Source organism: Mobula hypostoma, chromosome 7, assembly GCF_963921235.1.
Source record: "Mobula hypostoma chromosome 7, sMobHyp1.1, whole genome shotgun sequence".
Taxonomy (NCBI): Eukaryota; Metazoa; Chordata; class Chondrichthyes; order Myliobatiformes; family Myliobatidae; genus Mobula; species Mobula hypostoma.
In genome coordinates, this window is record NC_086103.1 from 153,128,667 (window position 1) to 153,144,814 (window position 16,148).

The 16,148-nt window shown below is 38.5% G+C and overlaps 1 protein-coding gene across 4 annotated transcripts in view; it reads left to right on the forward strand.

Moving 5' to 3' along the window:
• The window catches only part of nbeaa (neurobeachin a), an 868,656-nt gene that overhangs the window by 426,932 nt on the left and 425,576 nt on the right, over positions 1–16,148 (forward strand). For all 4 annotated transcript variants that reach the window (XM_063054331.1, XM_063054330.1, XM_063054328.1 and 1 more), the window contains one exon: positions 9,768–9,829. In XM_063054331.1, coding sequence (XP_062910401.1) covers positions 9,768–9,829 — 62 coding nt within the window. The remainder of the gene's footprint in view (positions 1–9,767; positions 9,830–16,148) is intronic.

The window sequence follows — 16,148 nt, forward strand, 5'->3', positions numbered from 1 at the left end:
ATGGTTTTTTAGACCATATGACCATAAGACATAAGAGCAGAATTAGGCCATTGGACCCATGGAGTCTGCTCCACCATTCCATCATAGCTGATTTATTCTCCTTTTCAACACCATCCTCCTGCCTTCTCTGCATAACCATCTGTCTAGGTGATTTATGTTCCTTTAGACTTTTCATCTTACTAAGCATCTTCTTGGTAATATCAAAACACTCACTTCTGCCTCCTGACACTCTTGCATTTTTGGCATTTTGCTAGTGTCTTCCACAGTGAAGACTGATGCAAAGTACTTATTAAGTTTATCCGCCATTTGTTTGTCCCCTCTCCAGCATCATTTTCCAGTATCCAATATCCACCCTCATCTCCCTTTTACTCTTAATGTATCTGAAAAAAACTTCTTGTATCCACATTGATATTATCAGCTAGCTTACCTTCATATTTCATTTTTGCTCTCTTTATGACTGTTTTAGTTCCCTCGGTTGGTTTTTAAAAGCTTCCCAACCCTCTGCCTTCCCACTAATTTTTGCAATATTGTTTAACCTCTCTTTTATTTTTAAGCTGTCTTTGACTTTTTTTATTGTCAGCCCCGGTTGCCTCATCCTCCCTTTAGAATACTTCTTCATCTTTGGGATACATCTTTCCTAAGCCTTCGAAAATTTCCCTGGAAACACCAGCATTGCTGTTCTGCCATCATCCCTGCTTGTGTCCCCTTCCAGTGAACTTTGGCCAGTGCCTCTGTAATTCCCTTTACTCCACTGCAATACTGATAACATCTACTTTTAACTTCTGCTTCTCAAACTGCAGGGTGAATTCTATCCCCCAAGATTATTGCAATGTTGCCCTATTACATGGCTTTTCTATCTCCCATTGTAATATGTAGCGCACATCCAGGCTACTGTTCAGAAGCCTGTATATAATTCCCATCCCTTGCAGTTTCTTAACTCTACCCACATGGATTCTACATCTTCTGATCATATGTCTCCTCTTTCTAAGGATTTGATTTCATTTTTTACCAACAGAGCCACACCACCCCCTCTGCCTTTCTTTTTGTTACAATGTATATCCTTGGATGTTAAACTCCTAACTATGATCTTCTTTAAGCCATGACTCAGAGATGCCCACAATGTCAAACCTGCCAATCTCTAAATATGCTACAAAGTCATCTACATTATTCTGTATCATCATCATCAGGTGCCATACCCAGTTTGAGCTTTGACTGCCATGGCCCACACACTCCTGTTTCAGGTCAAGTGGATCAATTCATTTCCAGTTCTCTGACTGCTGTCTCCATCATCATTTGTCTTTGTCTTCCTCTTGCTTTCTTCCCTTCAGTCTTTCCCATAATTACCGTGCATTCTAATTCCTCTTCCCTAATCACATGTTCGATGAAGTTACGTTGCCTTTTCATGATCTCATACACTATTTCTCTTTTTGTGTTTGCTCTGTTCTTGACATCCTTGTTAGATAGTCATTTCGTCCATGATATTCTTTGCATCCTCCTCAAAAACCACATCTCTGCTGCTTAAATTCGTTTCCTCATGTTACTAGATATTGTCCAACATTCTGAGCCATATAACATAACTGGATAAACGTAATATTTCAGTACTCTGAGACTGGTTGTCATGCCTAGTTTAGTATTGGTAAGTATACTCTTCATTCTTGTAAAGGTGTCTTTTGCCATCCCCATTCTTCTTTTGATGTCCATGTTGCACCTGCCATCTGATGTCACCCAGCTTCCTAAGTAGCAAACTTGTTTTATGTCTTCCCCGTTTATTCTCAGCCTGCAGATAGGATTCTCCTTTTTGGATATCACCATACATTCTGTCAATTTTGCAATTGATAGATAGACCATTTTTGCACTTTCTTCAACAATTATATCAATTAAGTTTTGTAGTTCTTCCTCTGTACTTGCAATTAACACAGTGTCATTTGCATATCTGAAATTATTGATGGTTTCACTGCCAACTTTGATTCCTAAGATGTCTCTTATTTTTTGTGATATTGTTTCACTGTACACATTAAATAAATCAGGGGAGAAAACACACCCTTGTCTAACGCCTCTCTTGATTTTTGCAAACTGACTCACTTCTCCATCCATTCTTACAGCGGCAGCTTGTTCCCAGTACAGATTTCTGAATAGGCAGAGGTCTTTCGAATCTAGATCTAGAGTTTTCTATAGTATTTCAAATAACAATGTGCTTCACTTTATCAAATGCTTTTGTGTAGTCGATAAAACAAACAAACAAATCTTTTTGCACTTGAATAGCTGGTTCTGATAGTATCCTTAACATCAATATTGTGTTTCTTGTACCTTTGTCTTTCACAAAACCACATCGTTCTTTACCTATTTCAGCTTGTATCTTACTTTTAGCACATCATCAAAATTCTTAGAAGTATCTTGGTAATATGACTCATTAAACTCATGGTCCTTTGTAATTCACATTCTAATGCTTCAGGTTTCTTAGGAAGAGTGATAAATACTGATTTTTTCATCTCTTCTGGTATTATTCCAGTCTCATTAATGTCATCGATTAAATCAGTAAGTTCTTCCATTCCATAATCTTCAAGGGCGATAATTTGTTCTATTACTAATTCATCAGGACCTGCTGCCTTTCCTTTCTTCATCTTATTCATTGCATTACGAACTTCAGATTTTAAAATACTTGGACCTTCAATGTTTTTCTTAATTTCTGGTTTTTTGCCTCGATCATCTTCAAATAATTCCTGAATATACTCAGTCCATCTGTTCATAATCTCATCTTTTTCCATGATAATGGTACTGTCCTTTGCTTTCAAACATCCACCCGAAGGACAGAGGAGCTTTTTTACCAGTGATATTCTTGATTTGTTGATGTAACCTTTTTGGATCAGTAATAGGGATTCTTTCTGTTTGCTCACATTCCTGGTTTAACCTTTGTTCTTTGGCTTTATGACATAAGCTTTTAACTTTTTTTTATCTAAGGACTTATATTCTATAGGATTTGCTTTCTTCTGTCTCCTTTTTTACATTAGATTTTTGATTTCATCTGTCATCCATTTATTCTTTGTGCTTTTTTCATTTTAGGAATCACTGACTTTGCTGATTCTACCAAGACATCCTTTAGAGAGTTAAATTTAATTTCTACATTTGTTAGTCCTGACTAACAAATGGTCTCGGCCTGAAACGTCGACTGCACCTCTTCCTAGAGATGCTGCCTGGCCTGCTGCGTTCACCAGCAACTTTTATGTGTGTTGCTTGAATTTCCAGCATCTGTAGAATTCCTGTTGTTTTTGTTTTAATTTCTACATGATTGCTATCATCTTCAACAGATTCTATTTCTAGACTTTGAAATCTATTCTTTACTTCAATTCTAAATTTTTGTCTTAAGTTTTCTCGTTTAATTAATTGCAAGTAGTCAAGGGATTGTTCAGGTTTTTGCTTGTTTAGTTTTTTTAAGTTTTACTTTTACATGACATACTACTGGGCTATGGTCACTGTTACAGTCTGTACCTGGATATGTTTTGCATTGAGTCACTGAGTTTCTAAATCTTTGGTTCATAAAGTGAATTTGATTTCTAGTGTTAACCACCTGGACCTCTCCAGGTCCACAAGCGTCTTGGATGGTTTTTAAAGTAGGTATTCATAATGACCTGATTATTCATCTTGCACTATCCTACCCATTTCTCACCTCTTTCATTTCTTTTCCCTCGTCCAAATTTTCCTATGGTATTTCCATTAGCGCCTTGTCCTACTTTAGCATTTAGATCTCCCATGACAATAACAATATCTTGAGATTTGCATCCATTCTTTGCTTTTTCAAACTCTTCATAGAATTTATCTATACCCTCATTTGTCCCATCTGTTGTTCGTGCATATACCTGTATAATTGCTAAATCAAATGGTTGTCCTCAGAATCTAACAAGGAGCACTCTTTCTGATATTGCCCAATGTCCTAAAACACTTCTTGCCATGTTTTTATCTGTAAGAATTCCTACTCCATTAGTATGGGATGTTCCACAGTAATAAATTAGTGTTTTATTTCTATTCTGACATGTTCCAGCACCTATCCAACGAACTTTGCTAATTCCCATGATGTTAATCTTCAGTCTTTCCATTTCATTTATTACATTGTCCAATCTTCCTGCTTGATATAGGGTTCTTACATTCCAAGTGGCAATAATTTTCTTTTGTGTTACTTGAATTTTATGAGCAGTAGCTTGGTGATGGTTGGGAATCCCCTGCTGACTAGAATCAACCCTACCGAGCGAAGCATCTTCAGAATTGTCTTGAAGATCCTCTTGACGCTGTTGTTGTGTGATACATTTTGTGAGTTTGACCATGGTTTTCTTAGCAAATAGATTCCAGGAAACCTAGTATCTAGCAACGGTAGTTTGCTATTGCCGGCCATTGGGCAAACTAGAGAATTCGCCTTTTCTCTTCCCAAATGTTCATCCGCCTGTACTATAGCCATTGACATTTGAGGTCCTAGCTCATCCGCCTTCTCCGTCACAAGTTCAATTACTGAACCTGCCGGATCTGCCATTGGCCTTCGCTCGTATCCTGAGCAGGAACCCTTGCAGGTGCTGCCGTTCCGGGTCAGAGTGGCCCTGGGAGCAATGAATGACTAAGGGGTAAATCCACTTTCCCCAAAGCTCTGAAAGTCCCCAATCAGAGCCTCATCACCGGTTGCAGTTTAGAGTCATACCCAGGACTGTATACTGTGTGCATTCAAATATAACACTTTCAGTCTTCTATTCATCACCCTTTGTGATTTTGAACCCCTGTTACACTTTAATTCATACCACTAAATGCAATATTGCCCTACACACCAACCTTTGTGTCGTCTGCAAACTGGCCAACCCACCCTTCTACCCCTACATCCAGGTCATTAATAAAAAGTACGAAAAGTAGAGGTCCCAGAACAGATCCTTGTGGGACACCACTAGTCACAATCCTCCAATCTGAATGTACTCCCTCCACCACCACCCTCTGCCTTCTGCAGGCAAGCCAATTCTGAATCCACCTGGCCAAACTTCCCTGGATCCCATGCCTTCTGACGTTCTGAATAAGCCTACCGTGTGGAACCTTGTCAAATAGCAGTAGTCATAGTCATACTTTATTGATCCCGAGGAAAATTGATTTTCATTACAGTTGCACCAACCAAGAATAGAGTATAAATATAGCAATATAAAACCATAAATAATTAAATAGTAATATGTAAATTATGCCAGGAAGTAAGTCCAGGAGCAGCCTATTGGCTCGGTGTCTGACCCTCCAAGGGAGGATTTGTAAAGTTTGATGGCTTACCTTACTAAATACCTTACTGAAATCCATATAGATCACATCCACTGCACTACCCTCATCTATATGCCTGGTCACCTCCTCAAAGAACTCTATCAGGCTTGTTAGATACAATCTGCCCTTCACAAAGCCATGCTGGCTATCCCTGATCAGACCATGATTCTCTAAGAATATTTTCCAACAGCTTTCCTACCACAGACGTAAGGCTCACTGGTCTATAATTACCCGGACTGTCCCTACTACCTTTTTTGAACAAGGGGAAAACATTCATTTCCCTCCAATCCTCCAGTACCATTCCTGTGGACAACGAGGACATAAAGATCCTAGCCAGAGGCTCAGCAATCTCTTCCCTCACCTCGTGGAGCAGCCTGGGGAATATTCCGTCAGGCCCCGGGGACCTATCCGTCCTAATGTATTTTAATAACTCCAACACCTCCTCTCCCTTAATATCAACATGCTCCAGAACATCAACCTCACTCACATTGTCCTCACCGTCATCAAGTTCCCTCTCATTGATGAATACCAAAAAGAAGTATTCGTTGAGGACCTCGCTCACTTCCACAGCCTCCAGGCACATCTTCCCACCTTTATCTCCAATCAGTCCTACTTTCACTCCTGTCTGCCTTTTGTTCTTCACATAATTGAAGAATGCCTTGAGGTTTTCCTTTACCCTACTCACCAAGGCCTTCTCATGCCCCCTTCTTGCTCCCCTCAGCCCCTTCTTAAGCTCCTTTCTTGCTACCCTATATTCCTCAATAGAGCCACCTGATCCTTGCTTCCTAAACCTCATGTATGCTGCCTTCTTCCACCTGACTAGATTTTCCACCTCACTTGTCACCCATGGTTCCTTCACCCTACCATTCTTTATCTTCCTCACCAGGACAAATTTATCCCTAACATCCTGCAAGAGATCTCTAAACGTCGACTGCATGTCCGTAGTACACTTCCCTGCAAAAACATCATCCTAATTCACACCCGTAAGTTCTAGCCTTATAGCCTCATAATTTGCCCTTCCCCAATTAAAAATTTTCCTGTCCTCTCTGATTCTGTCCTTTTCCATGATAATGCTGAAGGCCAGGGAGTGGTGGTCACTGTCCCCCAGATGCTCACCCACTGAGAGAGCTGTGATCTGACCGGGTTCGTTACCTAATACTAGATCCAGTACGACATTCCCCCTAGTTGGCCTGTCAACATACTGTGACAGGAATCCATCCTGGACACACTTAACAAACTCTGCCCCGTCCAAACCCTTGGAACTAATCAGGTGCCAATCAATATTTGGGAAGTTGAAGTCACCCATGATAACAACCCTGTTATTTTTGCACCTTTCCAAAATCTGCCTCCCAATCTGCTCCTCGGTATCTCTGCTGCTACCAGGGGGCCTATAGAATACTCCCAATAGAGTAACTGCTCCCTTCCTGTTCCTGACTTCCACCCATGCTGACTCAAAAGAAGATCCTGCTACATTACCCACCCTTTCTGTAGCTGTAATAGTATCCCTGACCAGTAATGCCACCCCTCCTCTCCTACCCCCCCCCCATCCCTCTTAAAGCACTGAAATCCAGGAATATTGAGAATCCATTCCGCCCTGGTGCCAGCCAAGTCTCTGTAATGGCCACTACATCATAATTCCATGTATGTATCCAAGCTCTCAGTTCATCACCTTTGTTCCTGATGCTTCTTGCATTGATGTACACACACTTCAGCCCTTCTACCTTCCTACCTTTACACCCTTTATTCTGCTTCTCTTTCCTCAAAGCCTCTCTATATGTTAGATCTGGCTTTACTCCATGTACTTCTTTCACTGCTCTATCGCTCCGGATTTGTAGTATACTCAGTCACTATATCCAAGTCATTATTATAAATTATTGACAGTTGTGGCACCCCAATGGTTACTGAATGCCAATTCAAAAATGATCAATTTTACTCTGTTTGCTGGAGTTAGCCATGTCCCTATCCCTACCAGTAAATTAGCCCCAATCTTGGCAACTCTTATACGTCATCTTTTATGTGACGCTTTATTAAATACTCCCTGGAAATTTAAATGTATTGAATCTTCTGGTTACAAAAGTGCTAGATGCACTTAGCAGCTTTGATTGCAGTCATGAACAGAAGAACCCTTTGTCAGGTGTGGAATGTTAATTCCATTTCTCTTTCTACAGATATCAGCATTTTGTGTTTAGTTTTCCAGCATTTGCAGATTTTCTTTAATTTTCACTGGTGTTAGGCTTGTTAGCACCAGTTTCCTGTTCTCTATTTCTCTTCTTTCTTCAATAATTGTCCACATCAGCAGTTTTCTCAGCCTTGGACCTCTCCGGAATCCAGGGAATTTTGGTAGATTACATACAATGCATCCACATTAGTTTCAAACCCAAATATGATACCCCAAAACCAAATTGGAAAATTTCCTATGCTATGATTCTTCACTATGAAATCTTGCGTATTATGCAGTACTAGATCCGAAATAGCCTATTGGATGTTTAATCCTTCAACTGTTCTGTTGTACATACTATTTATTACAAATTACTATAAATTGCAGATTGCATATTCAGACGGAGACATAACATAAAGTTTTTACTCCTTATATATGTGGAAGGTGTAAGAAATAAATTCAATTTATTTCAATTCATTTCAACATTAATTGCTGTAGAAAATCATCCCAACTATATGACCTTGTCCTCAAGATGAACCTTGCGGAATGAAAGACTTTTGGATTGTAATTATCTTAGATATTTTTTAAATATTGAAATTTGAAATAATCTTTTTCTCATCAATTTTGTATAAGTTCCAATGTTTTTAGTTTCTGTGAATAGTTCAAAAAATTTAGTTAAAATGTTGCACTATATTTCCTTGCCTTTTGTTGGTGAAAATTCAGACCATGATTGTAATTAGTTGCTAAGCATTTTGATTTAGCCACCAGAGCTGGATGACAAAGGTCACTTAACCAAATTCAGCCTGATCACAATTTGGAATTGCTGAATCACTGTGAGTCACATGCTTCAGAGTAAGCAATATACAGTGCTGTTTCACCCATGTCTGCAAGATCCAGGTTATTCCATTACAGTAGTGTTATTACTGAGATGAGGTTTCAGAGCTGAATTTCTATGCCAGGACGTGATTTAGATTCACAGATAAATAATTTATATAATGAGCCTTTAAATATTTTTAAAAGATTTATTTTAAGAGCTGAGTGAAAGAGATCAGCAGCAAGCAATTTCAGAGACCTAGCTTTAGTACTTGTATAATCTTCTCTCTAAGCTTCTAGGATTCCAGGCATAAGGTTGCCTAATAAATTCTGTTTGCATGATAATTTAATATACCATATGTGTTGATTTTATTAAGTCATAGAAAAGTGCCAAAACCATTTAAACTGCCTACTCCCAATGACCTGCACCAGGACCATAGCCCTTCATACCCTAGCATCCATGTATCAAACTTGGCTTAAAAGTTTACTTCCTTAACCCATGACCTCTAGTCGTAGTCCCACCCAGGGGAGGGAGGGAACATCGACTAAGACCATGAGAGGCCTGCGTCGGGCATTTTCATGCCTTACAAGGTGCAGATTGGAAATCTGTGTGGGGCGCCACTTCTCGCAGACACTAGAGCAATGTGTGGTTAAGTGCCTTGCTCAAGGACACAAACACGCTGCCATAGCTGAGGCTCGAACTAACAACCTTCAGATCACTAGATGAACGCCTTAACCACTTGGCCACGTGCCCAACATCCGCAGTGGAAAAAGCCTGCTTGCATTTACCCTGTCTATACGGCTCATAATTTTATATACCTCCATCAAATCTCCTCAATCTCCTATGTTCTAAGGAATAAAGTTCTAACTTATTCAATCTTAACTCATGTCCTCCAGACAAGCGAACATCCTTGTAAATTTTTTATGCACGCTTTCAACCTTATTTACATCTTTCCTGTTGGTAGGTGACCAAAACGGCACACAATTCTCCAAATTAGGCCTCAACACATCTTGTACAACTTTATAATAGATTGATAATAACTGTGGATGTAGTATTTAATTATTCTGCACTGAAAACTCCAGAAACAGAATAAGACTTGTCATTACAAACAGTAGTAGTTTTTGTCCTTTTGGTTCAAGATGCATTGTGAATATAGTTTACCGTTAAATATTAACCAATGCAGTAATTTTTATACACAGCAATAAAAAGACAAGATGTCTGAACAGAAAGATATTTACTGTATTACATAATGCATACCATTAGATTTACAGTTCTTCACTTTATCTTGCAATTTTAAAAAATGAAATTGGTCATGGGATGATCTAAATGCTATTTAGCTTCTAGAAAAACGTGGGTATCATGACCACCTAAACTAATGACAATATTTAGCAATTAAATAATAAACCAAAGTTTTGTATTGAGCCACTGTTGTAATTCTTATAATATTTCAAGATATGGCACTAGTTATGCTGTTTCAAATTATTATATAATTCTCAAAACAAATGTGTTTGTAATCTTTTGCAGGCCTGGTGTGTATGAAGTCTAGTACCTCTGTTGTAGAACTGGTTATGTTACTATGTTCACAGGTAAGATATTTTGATGCAATGCTTGCAAAGTTTTGCATCTTAATTTGTGTTAAGACGTGAAAAATGTCACATGGAAATATTTATTTTTTGTTTGAGATACAGCATGGAAGATGTTTCCCCTCATGTTTCCTTTAAACATTTCACCTTTCACCCTTAACTAATGACTTTTAGTTGTAGTCCAACAGTGGAAAAAGCCTGCTTGCATTTACCTTATCTATACCCCTCATAATTTTGTATATCTCTATCAAATCTCCCCTCTAGTCCTGGCATACCTTGTAAATTTTCTCTGTACTCTTCCAAACTTATTTAGATCTTTCTTGTAAGTAGGTGGCCAAAACTACACACAATATTCCAAATTAGGCCTCATCAGCATCGTCAACATAACATCCCATCTCCTTTCATTTTTTAAAGAAAGGAGCTTCCCTTCCTCCACTATCAACTCTGCTCTTAAACGCATCTCCCCCATTTCACGTACATCTGCTCTCACTCCATCCTCCCACCACCCCACTAGGAATAGGGTTCCCCTGGTCCTCACCTACCACCCCACCAGCCTCCGGGTCCAACATATTATTCTCCGTAACTTCCGCCACCTCCAACGGGATCCCACCACTAAGCACATCTTTCCCTCCCCCCCTCTCTCTGCATTCCGCAGGGATCGCTCCCTACACAACTCCCTTGTCCATTCGTCCCCCCCATCCCTCCCCACTGATCTCCCTCCTGGCACTTATCCGTGTAAGCGGAACAAGTGCTACACATGCCCTTACACTTCCTCCCTTACCACCATTCAGGGCCCCAAACAGTCCTTCCAGGTGAGGCATCACTTCACCTGTGAGTCGACTGGGGTGGTATACTGCGTCCGGTGCTCCCGATGTGGCCTTTTATATATTGGTGAGACCCGACGCAGACTGGGAGACCGCTTTGCTGAACATCTACGCTCTGTCCGCCAGAGAAAGCAGGATCTCCCAGTGGCCACACATTTTAATTCCACATCCCATTCCCATTCTGACATGTCTATCCACGGCCTCCTCTACTGTAAAGATGAAGCCACACTCAGGTTGGAGGAACAACACCTTATATTCCGTCTGGGTAGCCTCCAACCTGATGGCATGAACATTGACTTCTCTAACTTCCGCTAGGCCCCACCTCCCCCTCGTACCCCATCTGTTACTCATTTTTATACACACATTCTTTCTCTCACTCTCCTTTTTCTCCCTCTGTCCCTCTGAATATACCTCTTGCCCATCCTCTGGGTCACCCCCACCCCCCGTCTTTCTTCCCGGACCTCCTGTCCCATGATCCTCTCATATCCCCTTTTGCCTATCACCTGTCCAGCTCTCGGCTCTATCCCTCCCCCTCCTGTCTTCTCCTATCATTTTGCATCTCCCCCTCCCCCTCCAGCTTTCAAATCCCTTACTCACTCTTCCTTCAGTTAGTCCTGACGAAGGGTCTCGGCCTGAAATGTCGACTGCACCTCTTCCTATAGATGCTGCTTGGCCTGCTGCGTTCACCAGCAACTTTGATGTATGTTGCTTGAATTTCCAGCATCTGCAGAATTCCTGTTGTTGTCCCATCTCCTTTACTCAGTACTTTGATTTATGAAGGCCAATGTGCCAAAAGCTTTCTTTATGACCCAAACAACTTTCATTGAATTATGGACCTGTATTCCTAGATCCATTAATTCTATTGCACTCCTCAGTGCTCTACTGTTCACTGTGTAAGACCTGTTTGGATTGACTGAAGCACAACACCCCACCTTTGTCTGCATTAAATTCCATCTGCCACTTTTCAGCTAATTTTTTCAGTTGGTTCAGGTCCCGCTGCAAGCTCTGATAGTTTTCCTCACTATTCACTACACCCCCCCCGCCCTCAGTCTTGGTGCCTTCCCCAAATTGGCTGATGGATTTAACCACACTATCATCCAAATGGTTGATACAGATGACAAGCAACAAAAGACCCTGTGGCACTCCACTATACGCAGTCCTCCAGTCAGAGAGACAATCTTCTACTACCACTCTCTGGCTTCTTCCACAAAGCCAATGCCCAATCCAATTTACTACCTCATCTTGAATCTCAAACCTTCTTGACCAATCTCCCATGCGGGACCTTGTCAAATGCCTTTCTAAAGTCCATGTAGACAACATTCATTGCCTTGCCTTCATTAACTTTCCTGGTAACTTCTTCGATAAACTCTATAATATTGGTTAATTGCAATTGAATTTTGAATTTTCCTAGTTTTGTTTTTTTCCTCTCCTGTGATATGAATATTTATTAGATTATTCCTGGACGTACTATTCTTTCAGGTTTCTCTTTGCTGCTTTAGTTCATGAGTAAATATCTGTATCTCACTCTTGTATGTTGGATCATGATGATTAATGAAGTCTCTGGGAACCCCTTTACAACCAATTGAGATTTGGGCTGTAAAAAATGTCTTTTGCTTTGTAAGCCAAGAAGGTCTATCACACAGTTAATTCTTCACTGAGCTATGGTTAGAATCTGCAGGTCTCGGTGATTCAGTTTTTATTTGATCTTCACTGGAACTTACCCCAGAATACTCATTTTGTTAATAGTGCTACAGGGATGATCACATGTAACTTTCTGTAATGAGGTTATTGTTATTCTTCACACGTTTTCTAATTGCACATTTTATCTAATGCAATGTAAGGAGATATTATTCAAAAACAATTATAGGGCAATTAAAATCTGGTAATATTTTGATAAGATTCTTGTATTGAAAGGCTGATATATAAATTTCAGTATGTTGACTATGAGAGCATTTAATCTTAATCAAGTGTACATTAGATTGACTATCATGAATAAATACAAATATAGCCCTTTGAGTAAACAGATTAATTTTACCTTCTATTAAGTTTTGCCAAATATATGTGGAAATTAATTGTTTTGATTATTTTGATATCATTCACATCTATTTTTTAAAATGTATGTCAATTTGTTTTTCAAGATAATGCATCTCTTTCGAAACAGTGCAGAAAGCAATTGGATTCATAGGTCACATATATAAAAAATAATATTTCAAGAGAGAACAATTACAAAACAAGGAGTCCAGATCTCAAAGGTGAAATAAATAGTGTCTCTAAGAACCCTTCTGCAACATTATTATGTCTGCACTCTTGTTAATTTTCTTAGAGTAGTGAAAATAATTTCTGTTTTTAAAACAGAAAAGCTGCATTATTGAAGCATAGTGCAACTATTATTGTAAAACCTAGCTTTAGATATTACGCCCTTGAGAATTTCTTTTTGCTTTTTAGTATAACTTGAAATAATTTGTAAAATGAACTTAAATGCACCCAATATCCTGGTACTAAACATACTTATACACAATATCGAAACTGCACGCATACAAGTTGAGTCTGCATGAATAAGTCTTGAAAAATGAACAAAATAGTAAATATTAACTGCATAGATCCATATTTCAGATTTCTCATAACTTTCTGTTTAATTTTAAAAGTGGATGTCACTTTTCTACAAATTATCAAATTGATTCTTTAACAAATGGTTCAAGTATCAGTTTCTCACTTCACAAGATGTTAAAAGATCAAACTTATTCTACAAAATTGAATAAATGTACCAGATGCTTTCACATACCTGTTGTTACGAGTCTTGAATATACATTTCAGTATTCATCAGCTTAATTCATGTAAGGAAGCCATTAGATGCAAGTCAACTTTTTAAAAATCTTTTCCCATGGTATGAATGATTGCTGAGCAGAGAGAAGAACTGTGTTGGCATAAATCTCTGTGGAATTAAGGCAACAAAAAATATTGCAGGGCACTTGGATTTTGAGATCCCAAAGTCTTGTCCAAGTTTACAGAAAAACTCTTTGTGCTTCAGTTTGGCAGCACAACATGGCAGAAATTCAGAGCTGTATAGTTTTTAAAGTGAGACTTTAGGAACAAGTTGGTGTTGGATAAGCTTCCATCTGCAGCCATTGTATTTGACTGCACTGTACCGGAAAGCAGCATAACATCTGGATAGTGTATCCTAATGATTCCATCATCTAATCATGAGACTAGCTTTATTCATTTCTTGGCTCCAGGAATTCCTACCATTAAGGACCCAAGAGATGAAACTTTGCCTCAAATATTGATTAGGACTAATAGTTTGAAATTTGAGCTCTTTTCCTGTGTCCTTCACAAGGCCTTTTGGTACAAATCTGCTGATGAGTATGCAGTCTAAAATTACAAATGCATTAATGCAAGTTAAATAAATATTACAGCTATGTCACATAAGAAACCATTTTCATTTATTCATTTTGGATTTGTTTGGAACATGTGTTAGGTTTGTGGTCTTTTCTCAGTTTAAATTTTTAAAACTAACTATCATACCAACAAAGTTTACTTGTTTAATTGAAATATGCAGTTGCTCAAACAAGTTAATTCTGTTACCGAAACCAAGTATTACGTTTTGTTAATTTGCCGTTTTTAATCATCGAGAAATATCATGTTAACAGCTTTAGATTGTCAGTTTTATTATAATATATGCTGCTGTATAAAGCATTGGTTGCCAGAGGCTCAAGTCTAAGGTATGTTCTAAATTTACATGAGGTTTCAGATTGCAAATGTCTGAAAGTACATAACATGCCTAATTCAATTCAGATGGCCAAGCTTTCAGACTCTGAGGAATTGCAATCAAGTTTCCTGACCAAGGGACTTCTCATGCTTTAGTGCAAAGTATATTTCTTTTTTTACAACCTACTTGATACAGAATAAAACAAATATTCTTTTCCCATTAATCTACTTGCGTTCAGATCACTTTTAAAGACTCAAATTTATTTAACCTGTACAGAAAAACCATATCTAAGTAAATTGCTTCAAAAAATCACTTAAAACATTTTAGATAAGTAATTGAAACTATTAAATTATGAATTATTTGCCCTACTTCCAAATTTCAAAGGAAAGTGAAGTACCTAATCTATATGAAAATTTTGTTTTGTAAATTTGGACTGTATAAACTTGTCACTTCTAAAATGGAAACAAGCAAAACAAATGGATTGCATTTATAGGGTACCTTCTTCCATTGCTTTCAGTGCATTATGAACAATATATAACAATGTGACGTCATTTCTGCACACAGCAAGCTTTCAAAAACAGCCATTCCAGTATTAAAAGAGGGATAAATATAGGTCCATGCTCTGAGAATAATTCCTTGATATCCTTCAAAGTGTTATCACTGATTCTTCTATATCCACCTCAGAGAGCAGCATGATCCTAACTTGATATCTTATCTAAAAGGCAAGATCATCAAGATTACAGTGCTTAGTTCTATGACTTGAGTCTTGTACCAGTGTTAGATGTTGAGCCACAGCTAACACAGAGATATTTGTGAAAAAAAAAGAATTTCAGGATGTATATTGTATACGTTAAATGTACCTATTGAAACATAAGTTTGTCGAGTAACAAGAGAAGTCTGTGGTCAACAGTCGAAGCTAAGAGTCTTATATGATTAACATTCATTTGCATGAAATCCAGGGCACAGAACAAGTTCATTTATTCTGCTGTTTTAGCTAATATCAGCAAACATTGTTGGCATTTGAATTTAGGATCTTTCATTCTTTGGTTGAGTTCTGCACAAGGCAGGGCCTTTACCTTCTCAGTCATAGGGGATGTATTTTTATGTAGCATATTACAAAATGAAACGTTTTCCATATTTTTGGAGTCATTTTATAGCTATAGCTCAATAAACTAAAATTTGCCCCAATATCCCAATAGGTTTTGAAAAGAAAACTAGAAAATCAATAAGATGGTTTGGATTTTGATCCTTCACAATGCCAGAGTAGTTGGGTGGATGTGATTTGTGCGATACTAGATTGATAGGCCCAAAAATAACTAGAGATTTGTGTTATGTGATATACTTGTATGATTGTGTTGTAGGTGACATGATAAATTCATCCTGATTCCATACTGTTCTTTCCAAAATTAATAACCAACCAGCATTGTTGAGAGGCTGAATTCATCAGTAGTTTAAGCTAATCTGCCCCTCTTAAAGTTAGATTCTGACTCATTAATAAAAAACAGGGGGTAGCACATCGTAGCTGAAATAAGTTCTGGTAGTTTTGCAAGAAGTAATTCTGATCTGAAGGTATGGCAGAGCATGGAAGAGTGCATCCTGGAAGATGAGTAGATAAGTCCTTGAGTCCTGATGAAGGTCTTGGCCCAAAATGTCAACCTTTTACTCTTTTCCACAGATTTTTCCCAGCCTGCTGAGCTTCTCCAGTGTTGCTTTGGGTGAATAAGGTTGGAGAAAAGCTTGAAGAATTTCCCATCTCCCTGTAGAAATAAACCACATTTTGGAGCCAGTCTGG